At 47.6% G+C, this 21,515-nt stretch overlaps 1 protein-coding gene across 7 annotated transcripts in view; it reads left to right on the top strand.

The window, feature by feature from the left end:
• Positions 1–21,515, top strand: part of PPP1R12B (protein phosphatase 1 regulatory subunit 12B) — a 130,143-nt gene that overhangs the window by 56,300 nt on the left and 52,328 nt on the right. For 5 of the 7 annotated variants that reach the window (XR_015705711.1, XM_087762107.1, XM_087762106.1 and 2 more), the window contains exons 12-14: positions 2,288–2,413; positions 7,702–7,887; positions 8,448–8,633. Coding sequence is in view for 6 of the 7 variants with exons in the window: in XM_087762107.1 (XP_087618233.1) it covers positions 2,288–2,413; positions 7,702–7,887; positions 8,448–8,633 (498 nt within the window). In the remaining variant the exon portion in view is untranslated. The remainder of the gene's footprint in view (positions 1–2,287; positions 2,414–7,701; positions 7,888–8,447; positions 8,634–21,515) is intronic. The other 2 variants (XM_087762108.1, XM_087762111.1) reach the window with 2 other exon arrangements.

The following is a 21,515-nucleotide window of genomic DNA, read 5'->3' as shown; positions in this document are numbered from 1 at the left end:
ATTTTTAGGATGAGGTGGTGAAACACTGGCAGGGGTTGCCCAGAGCGGTGGCAGATGCCCCATCCTTGGAAACATCCAAGGCCAGGCTGGACGGGGCTGTGAGCAACCTGATCTGGTTGGAGATGTCCCTGCCCATGGCAGGGGGATGGACTGGATGGCCTTCAAAGGTCCCTTCCATCCCAAAGCATTCTATGAGTCTATGGTCTGTAGAAGTTCTGGTACATTGCTTTTCATTGAAGTGAGCACGGCAACAGGCTGGTTTCTCCACCCCTGTGTTCATACGTACATGGTCTCCATCCAGGAAACCAGATTTATGCATACTTTTTCCTTTTATATGCAAGTGCCTCATTTTGTAGCTGGCACCTACACTTGTACGTCTGTCACTTGCTCAGCAGTCACCTTCAGTCCCTTTGTTCACACATCTGTCAGTTTTTGATTCACTTGAGTTTGTGAACTCTCTTGTGTATGGAACTGTTTCCATCGCAGGGGTTGTTTTTACGGTGAATGTGTGTAGTTGCCCCTGGACAGAACCACCATATAAATGGGATAAGTATCTAGTATCTCAAGATACATTTGAGGAGCTAATCTCTACAAACAGTTTCTTCACAGTTTGTGTTAGAAGGAGTAAAATTTGAGCTTAGCCTCATTTGCCCCTGTACTCGGCATTGGTGAGGCCGCACCTCGAGTACTGTGTTCAGTGTTGGGCCCCTCACCCCAACAAGGACATTGAGGTGCAGGAGCGTGTCCAAAGAAGGGCAACGAAGCTGGTGAAGGGCCTAGAGCACAAGTCTTACAAGGAGCAGCTGAGGGAGCTGGGGTTGTTTAGTCTGGAGAAGAGGAGGCTGAGGGGAGCCCTCATCGCTCTCTACAACTACGTGAAGGGAGGCTGTAGCGAGGTGGGGGTCGGTCTCTTCTCCCCAGGAACAAGCGATGGGACGAGAGGGAACGGCCTCAAGCTGCGCCAGGGCAGGTTTGGGTTGGGTATTGGGAAAAACTTCTTAACCGAAAGGGTGGTCAAGCATTGGCACAGGCTGCCCAGCAAAGTGGTTGAGTCTCCATCCCTGGTGGTATTTAAAGAACGGATAGATGTGGTGCTCGAGGACATGGTATAGATGGACTTGGCAGTGCTGGGTTAACGGTTGGACTCGATGATCTTAAGGGTCTTTTCCAACCTTGACGATTCTATGATTTCCAGCCACTTCCACAATCCTGGTAGAAAGGCACATATAGAGAAGCCATCGTGAACTGTAATTGTTGTGAAGCAGTCACGGCAGATGACCACCCTGAGAGAATTTCAGCACAGTTCGGGATTCTTTGCTGATCTGTCACTGAACCTCCCTGCTGCGTTCTTGCTTAATCTCAGCCAGTCACTGTGAGTTGGAGTTTAGCAGACGATTTGTGTCCGCTGATAAGTTTGAGCGGTTTTGGCAGTGGCTCGTATTGAGTGGCATATCCAGCTGACTGCTGAGAAGTGTCCTTTGCTTGGTAAAGTAGGGAACGAGGAGAATTGGCCTCCATGAACAGATGGTGCCCAGACATACTGTGTGGTACAGACTTTTCCCAATATTCTTTCCTTTCAAAGCAGCTGAGTTTCACTTCACGGAACCCACAGGTGTCTGAAAGAGCATCGACATGGACACGGCAATTGAAAAATAATTGCAGGCTGATGAGTGAATTGTGTTGCATTACGAGCTCGAGGTCCTGTCCGAGACCAGAAAAGACTAGGCCGTACTGCCAAAGTGCGTGTTAGGAAAAGGAGCCCTGATTTCGATGACTATGATAAATAGGACTACTAGTAATTTATTGATAACTTGTCAAGTAGTTTTAGGTATTGCTAAGTATTTTGTTTGTTGTTTTCTGCTGCAAAGGATTTGCCATACTGCATTGCTTTACTGTCATTGCCTGGATGCCTCAAGAATAAAAACTTCCCCTGCAGTTGCAATATCTGTCCGTTTACGCGATGTTGTTTGGTACAACAGAGAGAATATAAAATGACGTTATTTAATATGTTAAATTACTTTTATGGACAATCTAAATTTCAATTGCAAGTTTTCTGACTAAAAAGGATCTTGTTCCTCATTATGCAAAACATCGATCCTTAAGTAATGCAGCTGGCAATAACAGAAACTGATGTTAAGGCCAGAAGAGGCGTTCCAGTGAGTTGTGTCACCTGTGACAACGGTGCCCGTAGGTGTACGGGAAGGATTTGTGTTGTGGAACTGTAAAGGAGCCAAAAGCAGACTCCCGAAGTTTTTCTAAACAAACCGTGTGCTCTCTCCTGCCTTAGAGAATCAGCTGTTAACCTAGTGCGGAGCGGCTCTTACACCCGGCAGCCGTGGAGGGATGAATCAAAGGGAAATGAAGCTCCCCATTCTGGTGCACCTACTACCTACGTATCTACCTACTTGAAAAGGTATGTCCAATTCTCTCTTACCTGGGTTCCCAGGCAGCCAGTTCTACTCTTAACACGCCTCCCAACTTCAGCCTTCTGCTTGCTGCTTACTGCATCAGCGTAACTGGCCTTGGGACACTCTTCTGCTGAGAGCAGGGAATAAAAATGAAGATTTGCCGACATTTGTCATGCTAAAGGGTATTTTTAAAGACCATCATTTTTGTTGATTTGTAAATTGCTAAACTGAATTTAAATACTCTCGTTCACATAATTCAAATGCAAAGTGTTTTCTCAGTTTTATGCTAGTATTATGGTTAGATAATAAAGCAAAAATTGGTCATAAAAAGAGAATAAAGTAATTACAGTCTGAAAGCATTTTTCAAGTAGCTATTGACAGGTAAGTTGTAGCTCATCTCTAATTTGGGTTTATAGTAGTCCATGTTTATGACACCATTATCAGCAAAGTGGCAGTGTTCTTGGGCATGACTTACAGCACTTGCTAAGCAGCAAGACTGATGGCTCCAACCATTTTCTTGTGGGAGTACGGAAGCAGTTTCTGCACAGCGTATGTGAAATTGTCGAGGCTGATTGTTGGTAAACTAGGCAAGCAGAATCAGGAAAGCAATCCTGTGCATAACTTCTTTAATTGCCAGTATCTCTTACCCCTTTGGAAGGCAGAGGCTCAGTTTCCTTCAAGTGCCAGATAATGGCTGTCTCTGAATGAGGGGAATGAATGCCCTGCTCTGTTAAGGCAAATAATACATTACTGAGTTTTCCTCTCGGTTGTGAGGAGGGGGATCAGCCCTTTGTGCAAAGTACAGTTCCATCACCTCACTTTTATTTTAGCTAATACTGGAAACCGTCAAAACAGCATGTATAAACATGTCACGCTGCAAAGCCATTTGATCTGTGCTTAACAAAAAAGGCAGAAATATTTCAAGGTTTTAGATTGTGTTTCACCAAATTCCAGACCCTGAACTAAATAACTGTCCTGAAGATGGAACAATTGCTTGAGATATTTGGGAAGAGGCGGATTTTTTGTGTTCTAGTATTTAGGCTGGTAAAGGTAAGTTGTGCTCAAGGGTATGTCTGTCCAATTGCTGAGCACAGGCAGACCCATTTCCACAAAAGGTGAAACAGCCACTTCAAGCAGTAGACTCCGGATCTGCTGATCCATTCCAGTGACTTCACATCTATCCTGGGACATGATGACAGGCCAGCCTCCATAGCTTGTCTCTCTCTAAAGGCAGTCCGACCAGCCGTGGCTGATTACATTGGAAAACTTTGTCTCTTGCTGCTGGCATGCATTACTGTTCCCTAATCTGAGAGACGGTCCAGTCGCTAACATCACTGACGTGGCTGTCCATTAAACTTTACAAACATTGACTGCTTATCTCGGCTAATCCCGAACCAGATTTAGTGATTGCATTCGCATAGTTGTACAGTTTACCAAGGAAATACAGTACAGAGACCAGCGAAGGCTTTGCCTGGCAGTGGTATTTCACTAATACCGATTTGTTGTCACAAAGGCTGAATTCTGGCCTTTCATAGGAGAGCGTTGGTTTACGAGCAATTACAGAGAATAGCTTTGCCAGGTAGAAATAAAGTGTACTTTTTTTAGAGATCAATGGTTTTGCATTGTATGCACAAACGGTAAAACCATGATCAATTTGACCTCTATCACGTATGGTTTTCTACAGAAGAGCACAGAGAAATTAAATGTAATTGAATTGAACCCCTGATTTCTCCAGCCTTGTGCAGCAGCCTCTAAGATGAGGAAGGGAACCTGGTTGCCTGTTAAAGGATGAGCTCTTTGTCATTGCCAACTATTAACAAAACTCTGAACGCAACTCCAAAAGATAAGAGCTTGTTCTGAGAGAGGAAGAATTAAAGTGAACACGACGTACTTGGATGTTACTGAGAGGATGACTTCTGTACATCTGCAGTTACCCTTTACCTTAGCATTTAACTAATCTCAATAAAGGTACTTAGTTACGTTCTGTAAGTGCTTTAAATGACTCCCAAACAAAGAGTAAACAACAGCATCAGATCATCTTAAGATGTTGAAAATGGCTTTTCTTCTAAAAGGGGACAAAATAACGTGCAGCAATGTTGCAAACGTGCTTTAGTTGAAGCAAATGTTAAAGTGCTCTCTGTAATGGTAGCGACTGTCATTCATTCTGCTTTCTCTGTGGGGGTACCAGTAGCCCAAAAATTCACAGAACCCTGTTCCGACAGCCTGTTCTCCATTTCAGTGCCTATTGGCCTTCAAACAGCCAGTTGCCATCTCCTGTATATGAAAGGATTTGGAGGAAAACTGGCATAGCAGATTGGATTAATTCAGCGTGCTTCCTTTGACATCAGCCATAAGGGATGCCTCACAGGAAGGGATTGCACACACCAAAATGAAATAGCTTTTTCACACAGTTAGCTTCTCCTTCATTTTACATATTTGCAGATACACCTTCTTACTGGTTTTGTTTGCATAAAAACCATCACAGCGAGTCAGGCCAACAGTCCGTGCAGCCCAGATGCTGCTTCTGACAGCAGCTGGTTCTGAGGGACAAGTTGCAAAAGCCAGGATAACTTCAGAGCAGTCTTCCACCTCCCATGCTCTCCTTGCTTCCAGCAATCGTGATTTTAGGAGCCAGGGGTTATACTTAACCGTTGTTCTTAATAGCCACCGCTGTGGCCAACTTCCATAAGCAAATCCTGTTTTGATCTCTGCAATGCCCTATGGCAGTGTGTTCAAAAAAATAGTTAGGGGCTTTGTGCAAACCTTTTTTATTAGCATTTGTGGAAGCTTTTTAAGGTTTTGAAGGCTTTTAAGATTTTGAATTCTACTTGCCTTAGCTGTTCTCCGAAGTGTTTCTTTTTATTGATTTGAAATGTTGCTTTCCATTTCATTGCTCATTCCCTGGTGGTTATGTTATGGTGATTATGTTAGAGAACGAGTAGCAGTGTGTCAGTGCCTTTTTTATTTCTAACATTAAATTCTTTAGCATAAATTCATAATCTTCCTTTTTGCAGATCCATATGAACACAGCTGTTAATTAACAAGATTCCCCAGCTAACCACCTTCTTGCAATTTTCTGGTCCCGTTCACATCAAATGTGAACAATTGAATAAATGCCTTAGAGTCCTCCGCAACGTGTGCAGTGCCACCCGTGCAAGGTGACGGGGTGGGGAGGTGAATTCCTGTAGAGCTGGCAATGCCTCGGCTCCCTTCTCGTGAGCAGGAGCGTGTGCACGATGCCCCAGCACCACGTTTCTCTGACCCGGGGCATGTGCACGTAGGAGTTGTCACAACACCATCACCACGCTCTTTTCCTCCGTTCCTCCTCCGTCTTCCCCTCTCAGCTCCCCCACATCTCTGCTCTACCAGGCACCTGGTGCTGCTTCCACCCTCTTGTCTCACCTTTCCCACCCGAAAGACAGTCCTTGTCAGGTCTTACTTAGTAACCCTCCCGTGTCCTCCCTTCCTGACCAAGTTCCTTCTCTTTTTTGCAGCCACCCCTCGTGCCACAGCCTCTGCCTTGGGGTCTCCTAGGATGGCGCCACATCAACCCGGCTCCCCCCAGGGTTGCCACCACCTCTTCCCCTGCCGTTCCTCTTGTTCCTTGCCCTGGCGCACGCTCTCCTACCATCGTCTTCTCAGTACACTCATTTCTGCAACTTCATGGCTGCTTGCTCTGCACGCCCACACCAGCCAGGCTTAGCTCCCCGCTCTCGCCTCCTCCCAGCCCGTCTCCAGGGCTTGGCCTTTTCCTCTGGTGCAGAGCGCCAAGAAGGGAGGCACTTGCTTCCAACAGGACTTCCTGCTCCCCGGTGCTCCGGGCAGGGGCCGGCTTTCCAGAGGAAGCTTTGTTTAGTGTCCGGTGGAGGTTGCTACCTGGTGACAATAACTTACTTGTTCCTTTGTGACCTCGATATGGCAAACAGCCATCAACTGAAGAGCCCAAACTTAAGGTTCCTCCCCATGGAGGCCTTCCAGGATGCCCCAGTCTCTCCTTTGGCTGTCTAAGGACCAGCTGCTTGTTCTGGGCTGGCTGGGGGCCTTGGCTTATAAAACTGATTTATAAACTGGGTGCAGAAGTGGATTGGACTGGATCCTTCCTCCGACCTCCTGTCCTTGGCTGTTGTCCTGCCCCTTTCAAGTTTTATTTCAGCCTTGGGCTGCTCTCTCAGACTCTTGCTCTAGTGTTGACTTCCAGTTCCCGTCTGTTGTCCCTGGCTTTCCCAGAAACCTGCAGCTCTTTGTCCCAGTCCTCTTTTGCTCTAGGTCAGCTTTTATTCCTGGTACAACCACTCTCCTCCATGCTCCGTGTGTGCTGGCATGGGAGTCATTAGGATGCAGGAGGTGAGAGGCAGCCTTCCTAGCCTTTGATCCTGCAGACAGCCCAGTCTGACCAGTAGCAACCAGGAATACCAGTTGCTGGGAAAGGCGTGGCAGGGTCCTAGGTCATGCATGCGTGCTCGTTTGCTCTGTGCAGACAGCGAGCAGCCCGTCTGTGGGGCTCCGGCACATGCAACAAGGAGATTTTGCCAGATTTCATCAAGTCTGTGCAACTTCACCCACTTGGGGTGGGTTTTCTCTGAAAAAGCGAAAGGGTGCGTCCTCGTAGGAGAGCCCTCCTCCTTTTCTCCTGTCTCTTCTCCAAAGTAGGAGCACTTAAACACTTAGAGCTTTTCAGTAATAACGGTTTTAAGGCGTTTGTTTTAAACTGGCAAAATATGTATTTCCGTTGCTCATTCTTGAATATTTTTGGACAATTTTGCTAGCTATTTTCCAGAAATACAGAGTTTGTGCCAAACATGCCTTAAAGAAAATTAAAGCCTGAACCGATCATCTTTGCCAAAGCTTTAAGCCACTGAAGACAAGTTCTTAAAACTGGAAGTCCTGGGCATCCTTAGGAGGTGATGCAGCCAGACCTGCTTATGTCACTCTCTCCTTCCCTGCTTTAAGCAACCTCATCCTTGCTCGTTGTTTCTGCCTTTCCCCAGTACGCAGGGGTGCTCTCTGTGCACCGCTTTCACTGCCATAGGGTTTTTCCCTTCCCTGATCTTCACCGATTCACCTCCACGCCGTTATTCTCTCACTGAAACTCCGCTGGGCTTAGCTAAGCGGGGTGCTGCTAGCGCCAGCCTGCGTGAGCAACCTGCGGCGCCTCTGCTGTTCTCTAATCTCCTTGCAAACGTTTTGCTAAGATGTAATACTTGCTCCCTTTCCAGCTGAGAGCCCAGCTGTGGTGATGTTCTGTTGAATATTTACTGTGCTCTGAAGGACGTGATTTTGTGATGTTTTACAGTGCTTCATTTGGTAGAAGTAGTGACCTCAGCAGTCCCTACATTTCAGCCAGTCGCAATACATCTCTAGCTACCTCACCCACTACCATGGGTTCATCTACCTCACTGGGCACCCCGTGGCAACCTGTCTCTTCCTGTCCCACATCTCTCGGTGCGAACACTACTGCATCAGCCCGCCAATATACCAGGTAACGGCTCACAGCTGAGGTAACGCTGCAGAAAATCAGCATTTGGGTTGGAAGTTCTGAATTCTGGAGTGGATTGTGGATTATGGATTGGAAATGTGCTTCCACATGGGAAGCGCCGATAAGAAAGCCCAGAATGGTTACGTTGGACGGTTTCAGTAGTGCCTATGCACCAGCAGGCAGTTCGCAGCCCGTGTGTGACCTTAGCTTCTTCACCCACCGGAGCGGGTGGTTGTGCCCTCTTGCTACCCTGTTAGAGACGCAATGTGTTGCTCAGGCTGCTCTTGGGCGTTCAGTGCACAAGCTCTCGGAGTTCACTCCTTCTGCTTATTCACCAGGTACATTTTCTAATCATTTTTGCTACAAACAGGGGTGTGAAGACTATGAATTCCTCCTGCTTATTCTTCAAGTTTTTAAAACCTCATTTGAATGTGTGCTGCTCTCTACAAAAACACGAGTCTGGAACGAGGAGAATGAACTGGCAATGCTCCCTGGAGGGGGCTGGTCTCGGTCAGCAGTCGAGTTCACTTGCTTTGCTTTCCATTATGTCTTCTCTATTTCAGAGCCCCTTTCAGGCAACAAACTGATTCTGCTGTAGAGAAAAATACAGAGGGCATCTCTGCTAGCACCCCCCTAGGTGTAATCACAAATCGTGCTATACTCGGCTCTGCTAACGGTATTGCGAATGCCGGTGCTGCCTCAACTACAGGAAAGGACTTCTCAGCTGAGGAAGCCAGGGAGCGCAGAAGGTTAGTGAGCAGAGTGCCGGTGTGTGGTGGTCCTCCTCTGTCATCAGGTCTCACGTGGTGGTGATGGTGGGGGTGTGAGAACGGTTTCTTAGGTGCTGTGTGCAGTTAACAGGCCGTTGCCCCTGCTCCATCTTAAGGTTTTGAACTGAGTCATCGCTGGATTGTAGGTTAAATTGAGTTTCATAATTTTCTACTTGTCTTTTCAGCATCTCAGCCTTTTTCTTCAGTAGTCCTCTCAGCTGCTAATCTCAGTCCCTAAGGCCTCTCTGTATAGAGGGACAGACAGCCCAGTAGCTGCTTGCAGTAGGTTCTGTAGCATGAATCCCATCTGAGAAAGAGCATTGGACTGAGACATGTTCAGATAAAATCCATCCCTCTGATTCTGCTCAGCAAAGTTTCCGTATGCCCCAATGGAGGCACCTTTGCTGTACAAGTCCCCTGGACTCCCTCTGTAGCTACTGGGAGAAGACAAACATTCCTGGAGCGTGTAGACGTGCGGTACAGGAGGAGATGGACCGCACTCGGGCAGCCTGCGTTTCTTTTGATTGACTATAAAGGAAGACTTGGCACAGAGGTAGAAGTCTACCGTGTGCAACCGAGGCTGTCCCGGCAGCAGCAGCATTTTGAATTACTCTGAATCTAAGTGGTGGTATCTCTTTCTTATCGTATGATGTTATTTTAGGACTGGGGAAATATAAACCTGGGGTAGCCGGTGCTCTTCTCAAAGGAAATTTACCTTGTGCGTTTAAGTACAGAATATCAGATCATCCATATTTATTCCTGCCAACAGGTTAACTTTTGCAAGATCTGTCTCTTCTGATGAAAGTAAACGGTAATAAATAAAATGCAGCAATGAACTGTGTATTTCTAACTAGCAACCAGTTCGAGGAGTGTTTTCAGTAACTAGATTCTTCCAAACTAAAATAACAACTTCTTAAAATACAGACCTTCCTGGCTGGAGACTGCATTCTGACATATTTTAAATGGCCTGAAGCCAAAGGATGTGAAAAGCACTAATGGAAATTACCAGCTTGCAAAGATGAAGATGGTGGAGCTCAGCAGCACCACGTCGTCTGCAGCCAGCTACCTGGCCTCTCCCGTGGAGGGAGGGCGTGCTTGCTGCCGGCTTCTCTTTGCTTCAGCTGCGGCAGATCCGGGAAAGAAGGCGGTCTGTGCTAGTTGGAAAATACTCAAACTTTTAATACTGTTTGGGCTTTTTTTTTTTCTTTTTTTTCCCGAGCTAGCACAGGGAGCGCTTTGAAGGTATTGCAAGCATTCTGGGTGAGCGACATTCATCAACTCGGTATGCAGGGACGTGCTTTGAAATAGCTACTGCAGAGTATCTTTGTCTGTAAGAACACTTAGGTTTAATATTAGCTTCTGTACGCTCCTCGTCATTTTGCTAGGGGTCAGTTGGCTTGGTGTCATTTGCAATTGAATTGAGATGAGCTGCCAAAAGATACTCCCGGTGCAAAGTGAGATTATGCAAAAGAGGACAGAGCGAGTATTGTGCTTTCAGTTCACACTTCAGGCCGTTTCACGACAGTATCTCCATTTTGGCAAGCCCAGAATCGAGTTGCAGAAGCTTTCGGTTTTTCCCAGGAGAAGTGGGCTCCACAAAACCCACCAGACTTCTGGCACTGGCTGCAGACGGGGAACTTGACTGCGATAGTACTTGTAGATGCCCAAAAGAGCATCTATTAATATTACTGCATTGGCATTTATTGCCGAATCAGTTTCTATAAATAATATAGAAGATCTGTTTAAGTCTCCTGCATTTTATTAGAGAACCGTCTCCTATGAATTATGGTAATGTAAAGAGAAACACCAGAAAATTCCTCCCACCTTTCACTGATGCTTTGAAACTACCGAGAGGGAAGAAAAGCACAGCAATGATGCATTGTGCTCGTGGGTGGAGGAAACCTTATTTATGAACGCATGTTCTGACAGCGGGATACGCTGACTGGGGAGCTGCCTGCACATTTTGAACTAGGAAACATGGACCTAGAGAAAGAGGAGAGGTCACCTAAATGGGAAGAGCTTATTTTGGAAGGAGACCAATTCCAGTAAAATAAAATAAAAACGGAAAATGGCAAACAGTTGTCAGGGAAGCACTGTATGGATTTCAGTTCCCACTGGCAGCTGTTGCAGTAGCATTTGGTCTGCTTCAGTGTTTCCAAAGCTCCAGCTTTCTCTTAGCAACAAAAACATAAACAAGCTTATCATCTAATATTAGATCACAGGGATGTCTCCTAACTTGTGGTCTTAAATTATCTGCGTGAAGCCAAAAGGTTAAAGCAGAAGAGACTGCTGGGTCTGGGGAGGAGCAACAGCAAAGTGCTCTGGAGTGCTGGTTTGCATCCCTTGCGGCCAGCAAGCCTTGCCCTGGCCCACCGTAGCGCTTCACCCGTGGTGTTTTACCTGCTGCTGTATGCGAGCTAAATTGGTCAGCAAACGCTCCAGTAGCTGGGAAATAGCGTGCATCATGCCTCAGGTCGTTACAAAGGGGAGGAAAGAAAAAACAGAAAAGAAGGCAGCGCAGGAAAGGCGTTCGGAGGAGCGCGGTGCAGTCTGTCTGCCCGGCCGGCCCGTGGGAAAGGGCTGCCTGCTGCTGGAGCCGTCCGGCCTGGACGTCCCGCCAAGCTGCTGCTGCGCGTATTTACGTGTCCCCAGCTGCACGTTCAGCCTCCCTTCATTCCGCTGCAGCACTGCGGTGTGCTGGTGCTGAGGGGCTGGAAACATGCCATCTTCCAGAGTCAATATTTTTGCCAGGCAATTTCTTTTTCTTTTTCATGGGAATTTGGGAGGCAGTGATGAACATTTGCTGCTTGGCCGTTTTGATGAGCTCCTGCCAGCATCAAATTGTCTCACATTGCAAATGCATTTGTCCAGCTGAACTCAAAACGGCCCTGGCTCTGCTAAGGGTGAACTACAAGCGCGTGGATGCTGTGCCTACAGCGTCTCACGTAGACCCTGGTGCAAAACTAACACCGTTTTCGTTTCCGCTTGGTGCGAGCAGGTGGTGGGGACTCGGGGGGTGTCCTGGTGGTTCCAGCCCGCTGCCGGATTATCCACCTTCATCCAGGATGACAGCGGCCTCTAGTGCTACCGAAAGCTCCTTTGCAAAGTTCAGCTGCGACCTTGTCCCCGTGTAGTTTCAGTGCAGGGCTCTGTGGCCACATCTTCTCCTGGAGTCCTGTGCTGCAGCCCCTCTCGAGAGGGTTCCTCCTGTCCTCCAGCGCTGGGGGCTGCTGGGGGCTGTGTCCCCTGCGCGCAGAGGGGTCTGCAGGAGGCCTTGCCAAGCTGGAACGTGACTTTGCCATGGAACAGCTGGTGCTGAAAGGAAGGTCTGGGTCTTGCTGAAGCCTTTCATATTGTATGAAAGCTTTGGTTCCCAGGACAGATTGCAAGGCTACCGTGCATCCCGCAGCTCGTGGTTAGCTGTCGCGTGGCGTAGGACAAGCTTTACCCAGGAACTTCTGCAAGGCAGCTCCCGAGTCTGTGTTCTCAGTTGTGTGACCAGTTTAAAAGGACACTCCTGAATTTGAAATCTGGCCTGGTTTTGTAAAAATTAGGATTTTAATTTGTCCTTCCTCTCTTTTTTTTTTTTTCCCCCAGCCACTTTCTTTATACAATTGCATTCTGCAATTATATTTGTTCTTCCTGTTCCTCGGGAAGGTTCCAGCACGGTGGTGGCACTTGCCATTGGGCAAGCTGTTAGTTAGAGACAGGAGACACCGCGCTCTCCTCCTTGTTTTTTCATGCGCGCTGACCAGTTTTTCAGATAAGGCAAGAACAGGAGTGAGGTGGGCTTGTTCTCCTGGCAGCTCTGGGGCTGATGGCTGTGCTCAGCCGGGCGTCTTCCCCCCAGGTGTCCCCTAGACATTTTTTTCAGATGAAGAAAGTCCACTGACATGCAAGGTGAATGTGTCTAGCAAACATTTCTCTTTTCTGCTTCATTCCCAAGAGGAATTTATTTTTCATTCTTCGTTCCTTCATTCTGAGGATCCAGCTGCTAATTATAGTAGCATATACTAATAATATATTAATAACTGAATCCTCCTCCACCAGTACTGTTAGATGAACAATTTTTGGCAAGTCCTTTTACCTCGTGATTCTTGTCCTGTCCAAATTCAGAGCATGACTCCTCTAGGGTGAACACAGATGCCCGATATGTCTGTTAACCCTTATTATCTGCCAAAAAAATAAGAAACCCCGGTCTCTGGAAAAGTGAAACTATGGGATTTAAACGTCACTTGCGAGGAACTGGTAGAAAAAGCTGTGAGCGTTGTCTCGCTACCACCTTGGGGGTTTTTCGGTAGTATTTGACCCTGTAATCCTTGTCCCTGACTGATGTAAAGCTGCGTGGTCTTAATTCCCCTGGGAAGGGTCCCTGGGAAGCGGGGTGGTGGGGACACTCGTGCAAAGCGCTGCAGATTCCCATCCGCACTACGCAGCGGACAACAAAAAGTTAAGAGGTCTCTCTCTGGTGAAGAACTGAACAATCATCTGGCACCTGCTGTTGAAAGCATTTATCTGCCACGCTTCTGCAGTTAATCTCTTTCAGATAAAGTTGTCCTTTTTTTAAAAGGCTGCTGGTGCAGATGACGTGGGAGGGCAGCAATTCTGCCGGCCATCGGATTGTCCATGTTGGGAAGAGGCGAGATTGCTCCTGCTGTATCAGAAATCAGGCTGCATTTTTATTTGGAAAAAGGTCGAGGTGTGGGATGGGGGTCACTGCTGCTGAGCCCTCTTTCCTGTAAAGAAGGCGAGCAGGGGTGCTGCTGCGTGCTCAGCTGCCGGCTGACTTTATCCAGTGCTCAGGGGAAGGGCGGGGGGGGATATTTTGGCATTTGCTTTGGGCGGAGGAGCCCCGGCTGTAGGTTGGCCTGCTAACTCAAAGCGGGAATATATGCGGGATCCTCCAGGAATGGTCAAGGAAACGAAGCAGGGACCACTTGAGCTAACCAATGTAAAAGAACTGCAGCTTGGCAGCATGGAGCAAGCAGAAGGTAAAACTGCCTTTCCCCGTCCCGGTCTACGTGCAGAATCGGTGTGCAGTTCCTCTTTGCTTACTAATTGTAACCACTGACGCGTTTGACGTATTTAATCCTTGTGTCTAACAGCACATTTGTCTGATGGCCAGTTCTGCAGCCAGGGCTCCCGCTCCATCTGGGTTCCCTCACCTGGATGTTCAGGGTATGGGCGTTTACTGACTTCGACATGTTCAAGTACTTCCCTGTGTCCAAAAATGGCCGTTAAACTAAAGAAATACTGCGACGTGAGATATTTGTGGCGATACTGTGTGACAGTACAGCTGGGAGCTAATTTAGCACAAAATCAGCTATTCTGTTAAATCCTTTGCTCCACAGCACCGACCCGTGGATGTTACAGGTGGAGAAGCCGCGTAGCCACCCTGGGATTTCTATAGGAAAAGTTTTGGAGCAAACTTAATAAATCTTCTATTCCTGAGAAGAGTGGACACTTGAAATTGAACCAAAGCCACCGCCACATGCTAAGAAATTGCAATCTTAGCTCAGTAGGAAATGGAAATCTTGTATACATTATTCATATTCGGCGATGGTTTCTGGAATTCAGCTGGGGCTGATGCCTGATCCTCCTGGAAACCGCTCGGGCGTCTCTGCCATGGCTGCTTCCACGAGGTGGCGGGCGAAGGCTGCTCGGATGTGCTTGCCAAGCGAGCATCTCTCCTAAGGCTTATCTAGTTCAAGAGCTGCATCTTCTTTATCATCCTCAAGTTTGGATTTTATTTCATTTTTAGTTGCAAAAGGCAATTTCCCAAATATGCCGATTTTTGCCGAGTGAATTTTTTTTCCCCCCAGGGTTTCCTGCCCTGTTTCGGACTGTCTAAACTAGCTTTTGGGAAAGCTGTAATAGGTCTGCTTGAGGTTGTTTAAAATGTCAAATTGTGTTGGCTCATTTGAAAATGAGAAATACTGATAGAGGCCGGACGCTCGCATCTTTGCCTGCAGTCCGTTCATCAGCTGGCAGGAGATGGAGTTTCATCCCGCTCCGTCTCATGCAGCAATTTTTTTGATGCAAAGATGCAGGCTGTGAGGACTGCAGAGTAGTGCACGCTGTTCCGTGACGCAGTGACAAGCTGCTCAGCGCCGTATATTGACACCTAATGTCCTATGCTGAACGCAAACCACTCGCAGAATATTCCAGCCTGGAAAGCTTTGAGCTTGTGGCGGTCGCAGCCAATGCGTTCCCTAGCTAAGGGGAGGTTCGGTAGGGAGAAGGTGTTGCTGGCTTGCTTTGGTTTGTGTTTGCAGCACTCTTTGCTTTTCTCTTGCAGAAAAATTTCCTGGATTGTTTTCTTGTTTTTAAACACGTACATTTTCCCTTTTTCTGGACGAACTTTAAAGGTCTAGGTTCACAGCAACAGCAAGCCTTCTCCAGCCGAGGCAGCCAGTTTAAGGAACGTGATGTTTGTTGCCTTTGCACTTTTTACCGTGATGTTGAGTGGCATTAATTCATGCAAAGGGATAATATCGATCGTTTAAAAGCTTCCAATCTATGTGCTGTCTCCCCGAGCCCCAAACTCTTTCTCGGTAGGTACCAGTGCCGTGGTTTCCTCTCCTGGCAGAGGAACGACAGAGCACCTGGGGCTGGGAGCCGGCCGGGCTGCCTTCCCACCTGGGGCTGCAGTTAGAGCGCTGCTCACTTTGTATTGCCGTAGTCCAGCCTGCAGAGGACGAGCGTTGAGCTAGCTGCTGTAGGAATACAGCACGAAAGCAGCAGCTCTGCTTTCCGAAGGGCATACAAAGAGATGAACACGGGCAGATGGGAAAGCACGCGTAAAATCGTCAAGAACTGGATGATGGGAAGTAGTCTTAGAGCATCGGCTGCCATACGTGTAACCTCAACCCACTGTACACATCACGTCAAAGCGCGAGTTTTGAGGAGGGATAAAGGGTACTTGTTTTGATTAACAAGTGACAAAGATCGCAAGGCTCTTAGTCTCTCGGATCAGCACCTGAATGTGTTGAGCAAAGCAAAGCTGTCGCAAATAAAAAATTTCATCGTGTGCTTGTTAACCTGCTAATCGTGCTGTAAATAGATGATTGAAATTCAGACATTTAAACTTCCATGGGTTGAGAATTCACAGTCCAGATTGAAACACGACAGCTCACCACAGCCAGAACTAACCTGAGAGAGAAAAGCAAAGGCCTGAAAATGGTGAATGCTCAGCCAAGCCTTTTTGAGCCAGCTGTGAAATGCTTTAAGAGCATGATCCTGAAATCTTGTTATCCCTCCGTCCTCAGCTTCTTAAATAACTCGGCATTGTCTGCCTGCCTCTCCCCTCGTCTCCCAGCTCCCGCACTTGCAGCCTGACACGTTACCCTCCTCTCCTGCCTGTTGGATGCTCTTCTCAAATTATAGGCAGCCAACTTTCCACGGCAGGTTCTCTAATGAGTATTTTCAGTTGCGGTGGGCTGATGCATGGAACCTGTTAGCACAGGGATAAATACAGGGAAGGACCGAAAGCTGTTGCTGACTTGGATGAGGATGCAGGAAAGTTGCTTTTTCTGACTGATTCCCTGTAGCTGTCAATGAGCGACTTGCTGCGGGTACATACTTTGTGATCCCACGTAAGGAATTGTATTTTGGGGACTGCTGTCAGCATTGTTGCCTGCGAAACCTGGGCTCGCTTCTCTTCCCTCCCCCAGCGTATAGAGAGTTTCTTAGCCAATGGCAAATTTCCAGTTTGTAGGAATGCATTGCTGGGATGCTGTACTTTTCCCACTGTTTCCAGGGGAACAGTATCAGTACTTGAGGCTTTTGCTGGTTTGTTTTTTTTTTTTTTCTGTCTTCCTTTTTTCACTCTGTGTGTGTGTATACATATATTTATGTGTGTGTGTGTATATTTATGTGTGTATACATATATTTATGTGTGTGTGTGTATATTTATGTGTGTATACATATATTTATGTGTGTATACATATATTTATGTGTGTGTATATATATTTATGTGTGTATATATGTATGTATGAGAGAGAGATGTACAATAAGGATTTTTTGAAATTACTGCAGTGTTTGGAATAATGATATTGTACTGCTAAGAAAAGCTTTTCCAAACGTTTTAGAGTCTGAGTATCTGTATGGCTGTCTGTATGCTGAACGCGCCTTTTTGTGTGCAGGAAGCCAAGCCTGCGCCTGGCTCCCCTTACCCGTATCATCCAGAGCTGGAAGAACCAACAGTCTGTCCTGGCTTCCAAGAAAACTGTCACTATAGTTTCTAGTCTAGTGAGCGTAGTTCAGAGTCACTCCTAAACTAGAAAAAGAATTTGGGCTGAGATGAGAGGAGTCGCAGAGGGCCAGCGGAGCGGTGCCTGCCCCTGGCAAGCTTTCCTCTAGAAGAGCCTGTCGTGGTTTAACCCCAGCCGGTAACTGAGCCCCACGCAGCCGCGCGCTCGCTCCCCCCGGCGGGATGGGGGAGAGAATCAGAAGGGTAAAAGTGAGAAAACTCACGGGTTGAGAGAAAGACGGTTTAATAGGGAAAGCAAAAGCTGTGCGCACAAACAAAGCAAAGCAAGGAATTCATTCCCTTCTTCCCGTCGGCAGGCAGGTGCTCAGCCATCCCCAGGAAAGCAGGGCTCCATCACGCGTAACGGGGACTTGGGAAGACAAACGCCATCGCTCTGAATGTCCCCCCCTTCCTTCTTACCCCAGTTTCTATACTGGGCATGATGCCATAGGGTAGGGAATGGCCCCATGGCCAGTCTGGGCCAGCCCCCCCGGCTGTGCCCCCTCCCAGCTCCTTGTGCACCGGGCAGAGCAGGGGAAGCTGAAAAGCCCTTGGCTAGCGTAAACACTGCTCGGCAACCACTCACACATCCCTGTGGTATCAACATTATTCTCATCCTAAACCCAAAACACAGCACTCTACCAGCTACTACGAAGAAAATGAACTCTATCCCAGATGAAACCAGGACAGAGCCACACCAAGCATCACCCCCGTTCACGACCAGCAGCGCCGCATTCGCAGAGACCCCGTGCCCTGTAGTTCCTGTCTGCCAACTCGTAGTCTCACCGCGCTTGCTATGGGAGTGTGGGTTTATTGGAGAAGGGCCTGATAGAGACGGGGGGAAAAGCCATCGTGGCCCACTACAGCTCGCAGGGGCGTGCAGCTCAAGTTGTGGTGTGCTGACAGCAAGCTGAAATGCCTTCAGTCCACTTTGACAAAAGGGCAGGTCTAGCGTTTAATGAACGTTTAGCTTCCAAACTCATTGCCAAGTTTTGATGTGCGTAGGTGAGTGTCTTTTAGGCGAGTGCTTTCCCAGTGCTGGGTCACTGAAGTGTGAAAACGTAAACCTTCAGCTTTACAGGCTCTGGGTGCTCCCTCCGGGACTGGGCGATGCTCTGCCAAGGGGCTCCGCGTGCTGGATGATGGTGTTTGCCCCAAATGCTTCAGTCTCTAAGTGCTTGAAGGAGTTCGGGAAGGAGAGGATGGAGACCAGCATTGGAAAAAGATTCTCAGAAGCTTCTGTGTTTCTTGGAGAAATTCATCATCTGTTCTTGCTATCTGTGCACCAATTAACAGGAGATTGTCATTTCTTTTTCTGCATCATTTACCCGTTACTTGGGAGGGGTTTCTCTCCGCAGTATCTTCATTTTTTTTTTTGTCTCTGGCACAGGTTCTCTAACATACAGATTTGCTCTTGTATTCCTGGTTCACCAGCTTGTGTATCCAGGCTTACTGTTGCCCTGTTTTGAATGTCCCCTTCTATGAGTATTTTATTGCAGCTCCTTTTGCCTTGAGATGGTGATGAGCAGTTGGGATCCATCTTTGCGTTGCACTGTCCTGATTAAAAGAGTTAACAGAGCAAGTAGGTGTTTTCTTGAAAACGGGAAGATTTAAGTGGGAGCCAGGTTCATCATTCCGTTCCCAGCTTCTTTCTAGCTAATGCACGAATCAAGAGCTTGCAGCTCTCTTGCGGCAGCAGGACACACTTGTCTCTGGCTCTGGGAACTATAAACTTCGGCAGTGTTTTTGCTGACTCTCACGTACGCATCTCTGACAATTTATATTCTGCTGCTTGTGCTTGCAACTAAAACTCTGGGAAAAATCTGTTCTGCTTTACGCGTGCCTTGAACTTGGCATGATGGCTGCTCTTATTTCGTGCAGCTCAGAGAAAGCTTATTGCAAGCAAATCGAATGCATAGGACCGTTTCTTTGAAGATCTGCTTAGATCAAGTGATATTTGCTTGAATCGATAGGATTACACAGATACTGCACTTCAGCAAGCGATGTGTTTCTTGAAAACGTAATGAAAAACTCTGTGGATTGTTTACAGACTGCCTCGTACCCCGTTTGCTGTCTGGCCCCCGCAGCGTGCTGCGATCTGCAAGTTTTCTGCTTTGGAGAGCAGTGCATTGCTCTCCCTCCGTCATCCAGCCCAGCCTGGCTTTGTGGCTGCATCTCCTTTCAGTGAATGTCTTCTCTCTTTCTTTTTTTCCATCCCATTTAGCACACTCAGGTCTCTTAAAATTCAGCTTGTAAGCAAAGTGAAGCATCACCTACGATTGTAAAATCTGTCTTTATCCTCCCTCCCTCCCCCAAAGAAAAAAAAAACAAAACACAAAAAAACCTCAAGTACAGCAAAACCGTGACTGAATTGCCAGCAGGTATGGTGTCTGCTGTTTGCGTTTGAAATATTGACAGCACGGCCACCTTCCTTCGTCGCCAGGAAAAGGCTGTAGCTGCTTTCTCAGAGAAACCAGCTCCGTCACTGTGCAGTGGCTCTGCCGACTTGTTACCGAAAATTCAGTTATCTCATGCTTGTAAAATGGCTTTGGGTGAGCTCCAAGAAGTGGGGAATTGTGTAAATGGAAAGAAACCAAAAATTAGCAATCGATAAAGGCTGCAGCCCAAATTGAGCCACTCTGACTTGCAAAATGTGCTTGTCTGAAGATTAAGTCACTGTTAGAGGTTGGACACCCAAAATTGCTAATGATGCTTTAACACATTCCTACTTTTATATAAATTCTGGGAGAGCAGAGGGAAAAAAGTCTTGGAGGGTGACGGGATAGGAGACAGAAAATGGTTTTTCTCTTGCTGTATCTGTACGCAAAGCTGAAGCTGACCACTGGATGGAGGGAACTCCTGCAGCCTCGCTGTGCTCCTGCAAAGCCGCGGCTCCGCAGCAGCCTGCCCGCCCTCCTCTTCGGTACCTGATGCTGACCTGTTCTCCACGGATTTGCCTAACCGTTTTTGAAACTACTTGGAAAATCTGTTTTGTCCTCTCTCACGTGTGGCAGGCAGTTCAGTTATTATTTCGTTGTGTGCAAAAGCATTTCAGCGGCCGTAGGCGTGACCCCGTGTCGCTCACACGTACCAGGAGCGCTCCCGAACCAGCGCGACGTGGCCCGCTGCGTAGGGGCTGTGGTACGAGCTGAATGCCTCCTTGGGCAAAGGCAGGGCTCATCTTTCCTCCTCTTATTCCCGTCGTATGCGTGGAGCCCCTACACGCCTGTGTCCTCATTGCAGAGCACGAGACGTAAATTCCACTGATTCAAAGCTGTTGCAGTAAACTGTCCACCTCGCTTAGCTACAAATTTACTTGGTTTATGTGTTTCAGGAACTTTTTTTTTTTTTTACTACTGCTCTGAACTTAATTTGCAGTATATTTTGCAAATGCGTTCTTCCTGTAGGTGGCTTATTGCTTCTGGATGCTGTGCAAATAGCAGCTATTCTGCTTGTGTCAAAAGCTGCAGAAAATGCTTATTGTTTCCTTAATGTGCCATTACCTGGGTAGCACATATGCACTGCATAAAGGAGAGCAGAAGGGAACTACTTGTCTGCAAAATTAGGAGTTGCACAGCTTTCATTCATCAAACGGCAGCTTTTTTTATTCCTGAAACAGCGAAGTCTTGGGAGGCAATCATCCCTCTGAATTTTAGGCGCTTCCCGCGTTGGCGTATCCATCACGGCTAGTGTGTCTGTCCGGATAATCAATGGGAAGCAGTGAGCTCCTCTGCAAGGCGTTCACATGGTCTGTGCTGGAGGCTCTTTCCGAAGGTGATAAATTGCACCCTGGCAGTGCAGCTCAGCTCAGCGAGCCCGGCCAGCTCGGGTGTAGACGTCTCCACTGTAGCCAGCTCCCAGAGCATGATTCATCCCCTCCAGCCGTCTGCAGTGCAGGCATCTCCAGCGCAGGCGATCGATCCTTCGCACTCTCCTTGTAGTCTTTGGAGATCAAGGGAGTTCGGGGCATGATTTATCGGGTCAAATACTTACACCAGTTCTAGGTGAGAAGACTCTCCCGTGAGCCCCACCAACACTTGAAGCGCGAGGTGGCCGCCTCCCGTGGATGTGCCTCCAAACAGCCCGAGGAACCCCCGTTAGGTGGTGTGCCCTGCCCAGCGCGGGAGGTCAGCCTGTGTTTGGCTAAAATCAGCACAAGGTCGTGAAGATGGATAAAAGCCATCGTGGGAGATGATTTTAGAATGATCCAGATTTTGTGATTCTTTGAGGTTTTGTCCTAGGGCAGCAAAGTTAGTGCTCTTTCTAATAAACGTCTTAACTTACTGGATCAGAGGCAAAATCCGTTCAGTCCATGACCTCTTCCGTGACAGTGGTCTGGGGTGGAGAACCAGGAAAAGAGTCCGAGGACAAAGTAAGCGTATTCCTTGATAGATCTTAATCCCTCACCTGGCTAATTATTCTTTGAGCGTATCTAGATCTTTGATACTCTGTTAACCTGCGGCAGTGATAGACACAAAAGAACATTGCGGTTCAGGCACCCTCAGCCTTGTACGGTCAGGCAGTGTTAATAATCCTCCCCTATTAACCAGGCTGAAGAGCCCAGTCTAATTAATCTTGCCTAAGATGGAAGCCACTCCGCCAATATGGAA

The sequence above is a fragment of the Nipponia nippon genome, unplaced genomic scaffold, assembly GCF_047370975.1.
Source record: "Nipponia nippon isolate SJK-2023a ecotype South Korea unplaced genomic scaffold, ASM4737097v1 scaffold_25, whole genome shotgun sequence".
Classification (NCBI taxonomy): domain Eukaryota; kingdom Metazoa; phylum Chordata; class Aves; order Pelecaniformes; family Threskiornithidae; genus Nipponia; species Nipponia nippon.
The sequence above is the reverse complement of the archived record's forward strand: the minus strand, read 5'-3'. Positions and strand labels throughout refer to the sequence as shown.